Genomic DNA, 15,181 nt, shown 5'->3' with positions numbered 1-15,181 from the left:
AGAGTATCCCAGGCAAATAAAAGTTAAAGACATTCATCACGACTAATCCAGCATTATAAGAAATATTAAAGAGGACTCTTTGAGTGGAAATATATAAGCAAAAGTAAGAAAAGTAGGAAGAACAAAAGCTGTAAAATTAAATATATCTATAAAAATTAGTCAAGGGATTCACAAAATAAAAGGAGGTAAAGTAAGCTAACATAAATCTAAAAAGTGGGAAGAGGGAGGAGTAAGAAGTTAGTGCTTTTAGAATCGCTTTGAAATTAAGCAATCATCAACTTAATATACACTACCTAATGGTAACTTTAAACACAAATCAAAAACTGGTTATAGATAAATAAAGAGAAAGACATCCAGGTATATTACTAAAGGAATCCAGGTATATCACTAAAAATAAGCCAACAAACCTAGAAAAGAGCAAGAGACAAAGGAACAGAGGAGAACTACAAAAACAACCATAAAACATTTAACACAATGGCAATAACTACATAACTATCAATAGTTACATTGAATATAAACGGACTAATCAATCAAAAGACATAGGGTGACAAAATGGATAAACAAGCAAGACCCATCTATATCATTTCAGTCTCAAATATACAGGCAGATTAAAAGTGAAAAGATTTGAAAAGCATTTATCATACAAATGGAAGTGAAAAGAAAGCCATGGCGGCAATACATATAATGGACAAAATACACTTTAAATCAAGGGCTGTAACAAGAGACAAAGAAGGATACTATATAATCATAAAGGGAAAAAATCCAACAGGAAGGTAATTTAAATATTTATGCATCCAACATGAAAGCACTCACATACATAAAGCAGCTAATAATAAGCATAAAGAAATCAATAATAATACAACAGTAGGGGACTTTAACACCCCACTTACATCAATGGATAGATCACCAAACCGGAAAGTCAATAAGAAATGATGGTTTTGAATGACACATTGGACCAGATGAATCTAACAATACACTCACAACATTCTATCCTAAAACAGCAGAATATGTAGTCTTTTCAAGTGCACCTAGAACATTCTCCAGAAGATATCACATATTAGTCTACAACACAAGTCTCAATGTATTAAAAAAGACTGAAGTCATACCATTTATCTTTTCTGACCATAACACTATGAAACTAGAAATCAATCACAAGAAAAAAAAATCTGGAAAGAATCTAAATAGATAGAAGTTAAATAACACTACTAATAATGAATGGGTCAACCAAGAAATCAAGGAGGAAATTAAAAAAAAAAAAAAAACATGAGAACAAATTAAAGTTAAACATATAAGGTCCAAAACCTTTGGGATACAGAAAGAGCTGTCCTAAGAGGGAAGCTCACAGAAATACAGGCTTACCTCAAGAAGAAAGAAAAATCCCAAATAAATAACCTAATCTTACACCTAAAGGTGGTAGAGGGAAAAAAAGACCCAAAACAAGTAGAAGGAAATAATGAAAATTAGAACAGAAATAAATGAAACAGAAACTTAAAAAAATAGAACAGATCAATGAAACCAAAAACTGACTCTTTTTTTTTAATGACTTTTATTTATTTTTGAGAGACAGAGAGAGACAGAGACAGTGTGAGTAGGGGAGGATCAGAGAGGGAGATACAGAATCTGAAGCAGGCTCCAAGCTCTGAGCTAACTGTCAGCACAGAGGCAGACACGGGGCCTGAACCCACAAACCATGAGATCATGACCTAAGCCGAAGCCAGATGCTTAACCGACTGAGCCATCCAGGCACCCCAAGAACTGACTCTTTGAAAAGATGGACAAAACTGATAAACTTTAGCCAGATTCATATGAGCAAGAGAAAGAGAGAGAGAGAGAGAGAGAGAGAGAGAGAGAGAGAGAGAGAGAGAAAGGGAGGAAAGAGATAGAGAAGGACTCAAATAAATTAAATTAGAAATTAAAGAAAAGAAATAATAACCAACACCACAGAAATACAAAAAATTATAAAGGAATATTGTGAAAAATTATATGCCAACAAATTGAGACAATCTAGAAGAAATAGATAAATTCTTAGAATCATATAATTTTCCAAAATTGAATCAGAAAGAAATAGAAAATTTGAACAAAGGATTACCAGTAATGAAATTGAATTACTAATCAAAAAATTCACAACAAACAAAAGTCTAAGACTTCATCAGTGATTTCTACCAAACATGTAAGTAAGAGTTAATAGCTATTCTTCACAAACTATTCCAAAAAATAGAAGAGGAAGAAAAATTTCTGAATTCATTATATAAAACAACATTACCTTGATATCAAAGGCAGATAAAAACATCACAGAAAAAGAGAACTACAGGTCAATATCTCTCATAAACATGAACACAAAAATCCTCAGCAAAATATTGGCAACTGAATCCAACAATACATTGGAAAAAAAAATAATCACTCCATCAAATGGTATTTATTCCCAGGATTTCAAGAGTTGTTCAATATTCACAATTCATTTAATTTGATAAATCACATCAACAAGAGAAAGGATAAAAAATATATTCTCATTTCAATAAATGCAGCAAATCTTTTGACAAAGTACAACATCCACTCATGATAAAGACCCTCAACAAAGTAGATATATAGGAAATAGGCCTTAACATAATAAATGCCATAACAAGAAAACCCTACAGCTAACATCTTACTGAAGAGTCTGAATCTGAGAGATTTCCCCCTAAGATCAGGACCAAGACAAGGATGTCCAGTTTCACCACTTTTATTCAACATAGTACTGGAAATCCTAGCCACAGCAATCAAACATGAAAAATCAACAAAATTATCCAAATTGGTTAGAAAGAAGTTAAACTTTCTCTTGTTTACAGATGACATGATACTACATACAGAAAATCCTAAAGACTCCACCAAAAACCTACTAGAACTCATCAATAAATGCAGTAAGATCACAGATACAAAACCAAAATACAGAAATTCTTTGCATTTCTATACACTAACAATGCAATAGTAGAATAAGAAATTAAGGAAACACTTTCATTTATAATTGCACCAAAAATAATAAAACATCTAGCAATAAACTTAAAAAAGGAGATGAAAGACCAGTACTCTGAAAACTATAAAACACTGATGAAAGAAACTGAAGATAACATGAACAAATGGAAAGATATTCCATGCTCATGGATTGGGGAAACAAATATTGTTAAAATGTCCATACCACACAAAGCAATCTACACATTTAATGCAATCCATATCAAAATACAGACAGCATTTTATACAGAACTAAAACAAACAACCCTAAAATTTGTATAGAACCACAAAAGACCCGAAAACAAAGAGCAGTATTAAAAAAAACAACACTGGAAGTATCACATTCCCAGATTTCTAGATGTACTGCAAAGTTGTACTATACAAAACAGTACAGTATCAACACAGAAATAGACATGGGGATCAATAGAATGTAACCGAGAGCCTAGAAATAAACCCACAATTATATGGTCAAGTAAATTCAACAAAGCAGAAAAGGAAATGCAATGGGAAAAAGACAGTCTCTTCAACAGTGCTGGGAAAATTAGACCACTTTCTTATAACAGACACAAAAATAAGTTCCAAATGGATAAAGACCTAAATATGAGACTTGAATCCATAAAAATCCTAGAAGAGAGTACAGGAAGTAATGTCTCTGACACTGGCCATAGCAACATTTTTCTAGATCTGTCTTCTGAGGCAAGTGACACAAAAGCAAAATAAACTTTTGTGACTTCATCAAAATAAAAATCTTCTACAATGCAAAGGAAAACATCAACAAAACTAAAAGACAACCTCCTGAATGGGAGCAGATATTTGCAAGTGACATACATGGTAAAGCTTTAGTTCCCAAAATACACAAAGAATTTAAAGAACTCATCATCCAAAAAAAAAAACAAAAACAAACAAACAAAAAAACAAATAATACAATTAAAAATGGGCAGAAGACATGTACAGACATTTCTCCAAAGAAGACATACAGATGTCCAACAAACACATGAAAAGACACACAACATCACTCATTAGCAGGGAAATGCAAATCAAAACTACAATGAGATATCACCTTAAGCCTGTCAGAATGATTAAAATAAAAAACACAAGAAACAAGTATTGGCAGGGGCATCTAGGTGGCTCAGATGGTTGTACATCCGGCTTCGGCTCAGTCATGATCTCGTGGTTCATGGGTTCAAGCCCCACATCAGGCTCTGTGCTGACAGCTCAGAGCCTGGAGCCTGTTTTGGATTCTGTGTCTCTTTTCCTCTCTTCCTTTTCCCCACTCATGCTCTGTCTCTGTCTCTTAAAAATAAACATTAAAAATTTAAAAATAAAAAAGAAAGAAAGAAGTTTTGGCAAAGATGCGGAGAAAAAGGAACACTCATGTGGTGTTGATGGGAATGCAAACAAATGCAGCCGCTGCAGAAATCAGTATGGAGTTTCCTCAAAAAATTAAAATTAGAATTAATATGTGATCCAGTAATCACACTACTGGGTATTGACCCAGAGTATGAAAACATTAATTTGAAAAGATATACATGTACTCCTATGTTTACTGCAGCATTATTTACAATAGCCAAATTATGGAAGCAGCCCAAGTGTCTATTGATAGATGAATGGATAAAATAAAAAATAAAAAATAAAAAATACACACACACACACACACACAGTATTACTCAGCCCTGAAAAAGAATGAAATTTTGCCATTTTTGCCATCTACAGCAGCATGGATGGATCTGGATGGTATAATGCTAAGCGAAATAAGCCAGGCAGAGAAAGATAAATACCATTATATTTTCAGTCATATGTGGAATTTAAGAACAAAATAAACAAATAACAACAACAACAAAGAAACAAACCAAGAAACGGACTCAACTATTGAGAACATACCTATGGTTACCAGAGGGAACTTGAGTTGGGTGGATGAATGGGTAAAATAAGTAAAAGAGATTAAGAGAACACTTATCATGATGAGCACTGTGGAATGACTGAATCACGGTGTTGTGCACCTGAAATATATATTATGTTAATTATCCTGGATTAAAATTTTAAAAAAATTAAAAAGTATACCTCCTTTGCATTGTATCATTCCTATTAGAAGCACCATCACTTTAAAAGATAATAGCATTAATCATAACAGTTTTTTTTAATTCAGGCAGTATATGATATTTCAAGGCGTGTATAAAACTTCAAGCAGTTTAGGTGAACAGTTTTCAAGCAAGGTACAAAGCATTTGCCTGTGGTGAGATATTTCTCATGGCTAAAAATAGACATGTGATAGGACTACTCACTTGTACCTTTAAGTTGGGGAAATCCATAGGCACTTCTAGTAGCTTAGTATGTTTCCCACTTCCTTTCTGTTTTCACTTTCCCATAGATGAATCCAGACCTACTTTTCTGATTCTAGTTTCCACAATCTACTTAGTTATGCATTTATCAACTGTGCAAAGTATGTTTTGAACACCTAACGTATGTCATGCACTCTGTTATATGCTAGAGATACAGAATGCACAGTACATGTGGAGATATAGATAATTATATGGACAGCTGCAATATAGCACGGTAAGTGCTAGTGATAATGACAGTATGTTATGAAGATTGTAGGGGCAAATATCCCAGTCATTTCCCTTAAGAAAACTAGGAGAATTTGGAGGATTTTAAGTTGATGAATAAAATTAGATTTATATTTTTGAAAGATTACTGTGTGTGTGCTGTCATAAATGTAATTAAAAGGGAGCAAGAATCAAAAAAGAAAAGATACAGCGTATGTTTCCCATGGAATCAAATAATCCACAGAGCACAAGATATAACAACAGTGATGATATTTAAAACACAGCAGCTAGTAAGCATGAGCCATGCTTTATATTCATGATTTTAATGCCCACAGGCAAAGAGCGAAATAAGACCTGCTTGTAGGCCCTGCTCTGTACCATTCAACCTATGAGGAAACTCAGGTTCAGAGCAGTTAAGAAAGGGTACTAATGGAACATCATTTTAAAGAGAAATATAACCAAAATCAGTCCTCCTTGAACCACGGTGATCCATTACCATTACTGAAGTCTCTTTCCACCAAAGCTCATTCAAACTCTGTTCACACTAAATTTTCAGAAACTGTCCATGCACAATTTTTATCTCATGTTACATGAGTATTAGAGGAAATCTTGATCTAAGAGAGAAAAACTCAATCTCAGGGGCATAAACTAAAGACAAGTCCGTTTTGGGGCACCTGGATGGCTTAGTTGGTTAAGCCTCCGCCTTCAGCTCAAGAAGACATTCGTGAGTTCGAGCCCCGCATGGAGCTCTGTGCTGACAGCTCAGAGCCTGGAGCCTGCTTCGGATTCTGTGTCTCCCTCTGTCTCCTCCCCTCCCTGCTCATGCTCCGTCTCTCTCTGTCTCAAAAATAAATAAATCATTTAAAAGAATTATAATAAAAAAAGAAAAGTCCCTTTCATTAGATATTTATTTCATGTAAAATGCATACTAAATCTAAATGGAACATATGAGATAGAAAAAAATATGTACCTATCAGTAACTGCCTGAAAACTTTCCCACATCTTTTATTCCAAACCATCTTATGTGTCCCCACTTTTGAGCCCACTCTCTCTTGCACTGTGACCTGGTTTGAAAAAAAATATGGAACTTCTTCCTTAGAAGTTGCAGGCACGATATTATGGTCAATTTTGCTACTTGTCCCTCATACTTATTTCTTTATTGGCGCCATTGCCCTGTGATTTAGCTCATGCTAGCTAATGCATGAGAACATTCTCTTAGTATCATTTCAGTGAAACGTTCCAATTTTGCTTTCTCAGGCCATGCCCATTGCCCAACTCTAGAACTATGTAATCCTGATTTTTCAGGGCCAAATTTCATTTCTGCCTTCTGAACTCTGCCATTTAACATCTGGACAATAAACTAATGTGAAGGTTCCTTTATTTTTTTCATGTTTGATGTTTGGCATAACTAATAAAGTAAGTTGATAGCAGAATAGTCTATCTGACCTCCCCAATTAACATGTTGAGAGATTCTTGCAAGAAAAGTTTTCCTCTCTTTGCAAATGCCAGCCATTGGATAGGAATACAGGAAATGAAGAGAGAGAAAAGACAACTAACTAAAGGATATGTAGATTGATGTGGTAACATATATTTCAGCAAAATTACCTTCACATCCCCTCAAAATAGGAAATCTTCATATGTTTCATGATTTATATTTCTATTGTACCCAATTATATAGTACATGGCTTATACTTCTATTACATCCCATTATATGAGAGAAATTTAATATGATTTTGACTGAAACATTTAAGTTTAATAAAAGAAAACTATCTGAATTACTCCAACGATTAATAAAAACTTTATTGATCAGCTATTTATGTGATAAATTTAAAATAAAAAGTAAAGTTATCATTTTTTACTATCCTAAATATTATAATACTACTCTAAAGTATTGGGTATTTTCCTTAGAACTAGTTCAAATAGTCTCTAAAATATCATTTTGATAGAGAATACAAAAATGTATATTATTGGAAAATTGCCTATCACTGATTTTTCTCATTATCTTATTTTAATATTCAAATAGTAAAGAAAAGAAAACATACCTCATGTTTTTCCTAACCAAGAAACCACGTATCCATCTTTGAACAATCAAAACTGGTGAATTATGAGCCAGAATTTCATTAATTTTTGAAATAACATACTTGATATTATTAAGTTCATCATCATAGGTTGATCCCTGTATAGATAAAATATATTAAATATTTATGTTTCATGAAAGTATTTCCAAGGGATATTTTAAAATTGGTAGTCTAATAATATAAATTATTAAATTGTTCACAAGTGTCTTGTAGGCATAATAGTTAAATAATAAATATATTTTCATATCTATTTCATTAGATCATAAGAATTAGTAGAACAAAATAATTTCAATTTTCTACACAAAAAGCAAGACCCATGATGATAAATGTCACCATTCTAGATTCTTTTTCCAACCTGATATCATAGCATAAAAATTTGACTATAATCATGTTGTTCTTTAAAAGGTGGTGACAAAAATATGAATTCAATGAAAGTCCAAAAGTGTTCTATGGATTCCCATGGGACACTGACATATGTTGGGTTCACAGAATAATTTACAGTAGATCAAAATGTTGTTGCAGCTTATCTAGATTGTTGGACACTTTTATTAGGATACAGCTTATTCCCTGAAGAAAAGTATTCTATATTGTCTTTAAAGAAATTATCTTTAAAATCTCTGTTCCTGCAAAATTTTAGATTTGGGATCTTAGACTCCTTTTAGCTAGCCTTTTGGCTAGAAATAAAGCTACTTTACTTATGTCTTCAATGTAAGGATTATATATTAAAAATCTAAAACTTATATTGTTTTTTAGGCAACTATCCTGAAAATAACCGACCCCATCACTTAGTGTCCCCTTTTCTGCCTATACACTCAATCAGCTAAGTACTGCCAGGAAAAAAAAAAAATCACAAAGCCTTGTAGATTAGTGCTACTTGAAATTCATATTTACAAACAATCACTGTTAATTAGCAAATGCTTCACTTGGCCCTGGCTCACTTCCATTCCCAACAGGAGATATTGCAAACATTCAGTACTGTTCTCAATACTCTTTAAGCCTTTTCCCCAGGACTCTCTAAACACAGTTCCCAGAGGAAACAAGGCCATCAAGTGTGAAATCCATCAACTAACTCTCCTCCATTCCTTAAATTTAAATATACACCCATTTAACTCTATTCCTATTTATTCTGAATAGAAGTGCCTTCTACTCAGTCTTAAAAGAAGAAGTAAGTCCCTTCCTGTCCAAGATAGGCACTCCATTGTTAAGTCCCATCTCTCTCTGTTTCACTATGACTTATCTTCTACTGTCACATTCCCTTTACCTATTAATATGATGTAGACTCTCCCATCCTTAAAATTGATTAGTTTCAATAAACTAAATTAATTAAAATAAACTTTAAAATGCACCCATATAAATAATCATACACATTCCAACCCTCCATCTTTTGTATTTAACTTTAATTAAGAGCCTAAGTTCTTGCGGTGCCTGGGTGGCTTAGTTGGTGTCCAACTTTGGCTAAGGTCATGATCTCACCGTTCGTGAGTTCGAGCCCCAGGTTGGGCTCTGTGGTGACAGCTAGGAGCCTGGAGCCTGATTCAGATTCTGTGTCTCCCTCTCTTTCTGCCCCTTCCCCACTCACACTCTGTGTGTGTGTGTGTGTGTGTGTGTGTGTGTGTGTGTGTGTGTGTCAAAAATATAAACATTAAAAAAATTATAAAAAAAAGAGTGTAAATTCTTGGAACAGAATTCCATATTTGCTGTATATACCTTCTCCTTTCTTGTACCTCAATTTACTGGATTTTACCTCTACAAATGTACCCGATACTTTTCTTACACTGGATTACTCCGTGAAACATTATCCTTTGTTTCCATAGACCACTCTTCCTAGTTTTCCTAGAACTCTTGTTTACTTCTGGACTTTTTAAACACCTATCCATACCCTGCCTAATATCACATTGAAAGGATTTTCTCATTGTCTTTTCTCGATTTGAACAAACTCTCTCTACGGTTGTATCTAATGCATAGCTTTAATACTTATCTATGTGCTAATGACTCTCAGATTTCTAGCTTTAGGCCTAAACTCTCTACAGAGCTATAGAACAATATGATCAAACTGCTATCTAGTTAAATTCATTTCCCAGATATGATTCTTCCTTTTTGAACTGCTGTCTCATATGCTTTTAGTAAATGGCACTAGTGCCCATAGTTACCTAATTCAGAAAGCCTGAAACCACCCTAAGCTCTCTTTTCTCTTATGCTTCTTTATACTCAAATGTTGCTAGATCCCATATATTCAACATCCCAATATCTGTCTGACTTCTCCCTTCACTTCTATTCTCTGCCGTTGCTTTATTGCATGTCTTTATCACTTAACTTACTAAAAATGTCCTGACATCTAAAATAATCCCATCTCCCCCACTCCTTTTGAACCATAATATGCACTATTGCTACCATGAACTTTCCAAAATGCAAATCTGATCATTTGGCATTCTTGCTTAATATATTTCACTGGCATATCACTGAAAGATCAATTACAAATTTCCTGAGTCAGCACACAAAACCCTTGATTTAGAACCTTCTTACCTTAATCTCACCTCCCTTTGCCATACATAGGATACCTTCCACAACAGCAATATACAACTACTTACACCCCTGAAAATTACATAATAATCAAACCTCAGTGCTTCTTATAGATACCATTCCAGTTTCCTGCCTGCCTTTCTCAATTATTTGTCTCACTATTTTAGACTTTTGAAGATTCAATTCTTTCCTCCAAAAAGCCTTTCTTGACATTGATCTGAGTTCAATATCCTTCTATAATATTATCCTGTGCCACAACTCATTTGTCACACTTAACAATGTTGAATTTTACCTGAGCCCTGTGATCCTAGAAAACAGAAAAGATTAAGAAATCTCCTTACCCTTTCCTTTCAGAAAACGGTTTATTCCAAAAAAGCACCCTTCTCCCATATTATTACTGAGGTAACATCCACTGATGCCTGTCTAGTGTACTTATGACATGGCCGTGACACAGACTCCCTAAGTTCTCATTTGCCCTTTAATGATTAAACTACTTTGTCCCCGCTGACCAATCTTTGGCTAAGATCCTCTCTTCCTCACAGGTTTCTGAACACTGTCTACCTCCAGCCTGAGGCAACATATAAACCTCCCTGAACAGCTCTTCCTGAGATAGGTAACTCTCAAGGTAAAACATTCTTTGATCTATAGTCAGACCATGCCACTCCCCTTCATCCTACTTACCCAGACCAGTTCTTTCCAGTCTTATTTACTCCTCCCAATAAAAGAAAAAAACCTTCGTTGACTAACCTTAAAGAAGTTTGCAGATCACTGATCAATTAGAGCAGTCCCACTATTGCAACAGCCCCTTCCCCTCCCTTGCAATAATCTTTTCTAATAAAGTTTCTCTAGTCCTGATTTGTTCTTTTACTTGACAATTTATGCGAGACACAATTATTGATCTTCCCCACTTGCATCATAACTCACTAAGTTTAACAAATCTTTCTTTATCCTATATCTCTAAGATGAAGTAAGTCACTGCTCCATAACTGGCATTCAATTATTAGTTGACTATTAAATCACTACATAATAGTAATTTATACATTGCCATATTTGTTCTCCAAGCCTAATTTGGTACTGTCAACCTATTTTTGTAATTCAACTCTTATCTAATTTTTCTACCTTTTAAATTTTTATGTCTCAGCCTGTTTGGCTGGTTTCTTTTCTTCTTCAAACTACTTAAATATAGATATAATTTAGGTTTTCTTTCTTTTTCACTTCTCTGCTAATTCTCCTTGAATGATCACCTTCCTTTCTATATCTTATCTAATATATGCTGATTATACACATAGATATATCTCCTATTCAGAATTACCGCTTAAATGACAAATCTATAAAATAAAATTCCAACTATATTTTTCTACTTACATGTCAAAAACTGAAATAATTATCTCATCCAGTTGAGCATCCCCAATCCATACCTCATACTGCATTACCTATATAGTCACTAAAATTATTCTTCACCTTGTCTTAATAATAAACCCTTCCTCTAAACATTCCTCTATTCCCCTTCCCATCCAATAAATTCACTAATTTCTATCAAAACAATATCTCTTCAATCTGTTCCCTATAATCCAAACCCTCTACCAATTTAGTAAGTTGTTATAAATCAGAGCCCACTCTTCATTAATTTCTTTATATAGAATTTGCCTCCACACCAAAATTACAGAATACATGATGATTTTTCTAGTATGAATTTTGGATTGTGTTAAATTATTAAATATTTCCCCCATCTCCCTAGTATTACACATAATAACCTTTGTTATAATACTCCTGTTTTTATATCCAGTACCATTTTGATATGCCCAACTATGTCTTCTAAACTACAAGTATACTAAATTATGGTCAGTTGACTGTGCCAAGCTCTAGCCTCACCCCACGCCTTTGCAAATGCTTTTCACTTTGCCTCACATGCTTTACACTTGCCAACACCTCAACTTGCCTAATAATGTATTAAAAAATCTGATCTGGGGGCGCCTGGGTGACTCAGTTGGTTAAGCATCCGATTTTGGTTCAGGTCATGATCTCAGGGTTCCTGGGCTCAAGCCCCATGTCAGGTTCTGTGCTGACAGCTCAGAGCCTGGAGCCTGCTTCGGATTCTGTGTCTCCCTCTCTCTCCGACCCTCCCCTGTTCTCTCTTTCTCTCTCTCTCTCTCAAAAATAAGTAAAACATTTAAAAAACAATCTCATCTGAAGTAGACTTTTGCTTTTTCCTTCTTCTATGACTAGAGAGCTGAACTTCAAAGATTTTTAAAGAAAATAGATACAGTTCTTTCACAATTTTGCTCCATATTAAGATCCATAACATTATATATATAGGCATGTTATCTGCCTATATCTATCTATCATCTATCTATGTGTATATGTATATATATTTCTTTGATTATTGCTTCTCCTTATTTTGTTTTATTTTCGCTACTAAAATTCTCACTTCTGCAGAGTAGATATCCTGGAGTCCACCACGTTTTATAAGTTTTTATCATCATTTTCATGTATATATTACCAATTTGTTAAAGTCATTTTATCAAAGGCCATCTTTATCCTATTTTTTCTATTAGCTTTTCAACTACTCCAGTTAAGTTGTGGGGCTGAGACTAAGCTACTTTCTGATGCTCCTGACTGCCCAATCACAAAGGAGTCCTGCCTAATATCAGTGTACTATTTACTGTAACCCTGCCTGTACTAGGGTCTGTTAAAAAGAAAACCACAGGCTCCAGATAGAGTCACTTGTGCCAAGCCAAGTCACCAAACTTGGACTTAATACCTAACCTAATTATAGTTTCACCCTCCCCCAGAAATGTAGACTTAAGTAGTCAGGAATGTTCTAGTTAGCACCAATGAGGTAATCTGTCATATGGGCCCTCTCCATATCTCAAAGGAAGATGTGGTAAATCTACCTAATGAGACCCCTTGCCTGCTCTTCTACCTATGGAAAGGTGATCTTACCTGAAACAATGCTTTCTTTTTGCTAATAACTTCTTTGCCCCACACTCCTTCCTATAAAGACCTTTCATTTTGTACAACTCCTCCTTGGGGCTCCCCAGTACGTGCTAAAGGGGATGCTGCCTGATTCATGAATCACTTAATAAGCCCATTAGATCTTCAAATACACACGGTTGAATTTTGTTTTTTAACAAGCCTCTCCATGAAATTTATTCTGTGACTTGTTAACAGTGAATCCTATCCTCCACTGTTCCATTATTATCCTTGACAAATACAAGGATTTACAAATCTCCCCTACTTTAGTTTTCTTGTATGTATCAAAAAGAATGGTAGAAAGCCAAGTTGAGCTAGTTTCTACCTCTGACTTGGCCTCAGTCCCATCTTCATTATACTTGCAAAACAATCTTCACTATGATTATAAGCACTTTCATGAAGCAACCTTTTATTTAAATGTTATCCTTTACTGGCTTCTAGACTACATGTGATTTCCTCTAATCTGTTTTTTTCTTTTTAATTCATTGCATTTGGGCTCATGGTATATGTATGAGTGTGCCTGTGTGTGCATGTGTGTGTCTTTAGGGTACCAAAATATGCCACCCCAAAATATCACTGTAAGAGTTCAAGACACATCTCCCCAAACTGTGCCCCTGTGGTACACTGGTTATTTTGAGCAGTAGGCAAATGCAGGGAGAGGCTTTGCTCAAATTTCCCTTATCTCCTTAAAGGCAGATCCTTCAAAAGGCATTCAATTGCTCTAAATCCACTCCCCAGGAGTTTCATCAAAAGGAGAGACAAACTCTTATCACAAGAGAGTAGATTAGGAGTAAAAGAATAGGAGAGCATACCACACCCAGAAGAACTGTGTCATAAACTCACACCTATTCTAAGGACCCATTTACCTTACCTAAAAATCATTTACTCTCTCTCAAGAGTTCTACATCTTCCTTCCCCTTTTCCTATTAAGGTGGTACTTAAGCATGAATTCTAAGCTATCTCAGGGAGTTACACATTTGTCCCTGGCTATCTCCTATATATAAATGAGAGATATATATCTTAATAAATCTATGTTTGTTTTTCTCTTGTTAATTAATTTTATTACAAATAAAATTTGTAACTGAACACTGCCATGGAGGTGGAGTTCATAAGTAAGAAGGAAATTTAGATGACGAGGCTTAAAAGTGGTCCTGGTCAGTTGCTAGAGTTGTCACCAGCAGAGAACCATTAAGCTCACACTACAGTTTACAGTAGAGTTCAGCTTTCTGCCAAAGCATTAATAATTCGTTCTTTTTAAAGAGACAAATAGAATGATCATCAGCTGTGAGCAGGATTAGTATCCTTGCCAGAGAACAAGTAGCCTCTAGACAATAAGCTTTCTGATGCCCTAAAACAATTATCTTATAAAATGCCAATGAAGATATCACGGCAAACTTGTACAAATGCCATAAACCACTGGATATCTGAGGACAAATGGGCATTCCCTGTTTCTAAGGGAGTGTAATGCATCTCCTCCAGTAAAGGAGTGATGACTCTGGAGAAAAACTGCTTGGGTTTAAATTCCACTACTACCTCTTACTAGGGCAAGTAACCTATCTCTTCTCCATCCTCTTTAGAATAGAGATAACGATGGTACCACCTCATTGGGTTGTTGTGAAGGAATATTTGTAGAGCACATAGAATAAAGGCTCAAACATTTCAAGCATCCAAACAATGGTAACTGCCACGAGTTTTATAGCCATACTTAAAGTGATAGAGTGTTTCAGAGTTCACAAAGAATTTCTATACACCTTACTTGATACACACACAAAAAAAATTAGTCTAAATGAATTTACTAAGCAATTTATCCAAACTAATACAATGCAAAATTATGAAATCAATAAATTAACTGTGAAAGACAATGAGCACTAGAATTAAAGTATTACAGTAAAAGTTTGGCAAAGAACAACATATGCCTAACCAAAAAAAAAAAAATCAACAATCAAGAAAACAGATGGTACAATAGTGAAATATCAATACTCCGCAGCTTGCTATTGCAAACTTGGGATGAAAGAAAATGTTGCTAACCCTGGTATAAACCATAGTGAAGCATTTCAAAAGAAGAGTAAGGACTTTTATATG

The 15,181-nt window shown here is 34.6% G+C and overlaps 1 protein-coding gene across 1 annotated transcript in view; it reads right to left on the bottom strand.

Moving 5' to 3' along the window:
• The window catches only part of LRRIQ3 (leucine rich repeats and IQ motif containing 3), a 162,654-nt gene that overhangs the window by 114,581 nt on the left and 32,892 nt on the right, over window positions 1-15,181 (bottom strand). Inside the window, exon 4 of the mRNA XM_029948578.1 lies at window positions 7,571-7,704. Within this exon, the coding sequence (XP_029804438.1) occupies window positions 7,571-7,704 (134 nt within the window). The remainder of the gene's footprint in view (window positions 1-7,570; window positions 7,705-15,181) is intronic.

Source organism: Suricata suricatta, chromosome 8 (genome assembly GCF_006229205.1).
Source record: "Suricata suricatta isolate VVHF042 chromosome 8, meerkat_22Aug2017_6uvM2_HiC, whole genome shotgun sequence".
In the NCBI taxonomy this organism is placed as follows: domain Eukaryota; kingdom Metazoa; phylum Chordata; class Mammalia; order Carnivora; family Herpestidae; genus Suricata; species Suricata suricatta.
Note: the sequence above shows the minus strand (reverse complement) of the source record. Positions and strands in the feature narration are given on the sequence as shown.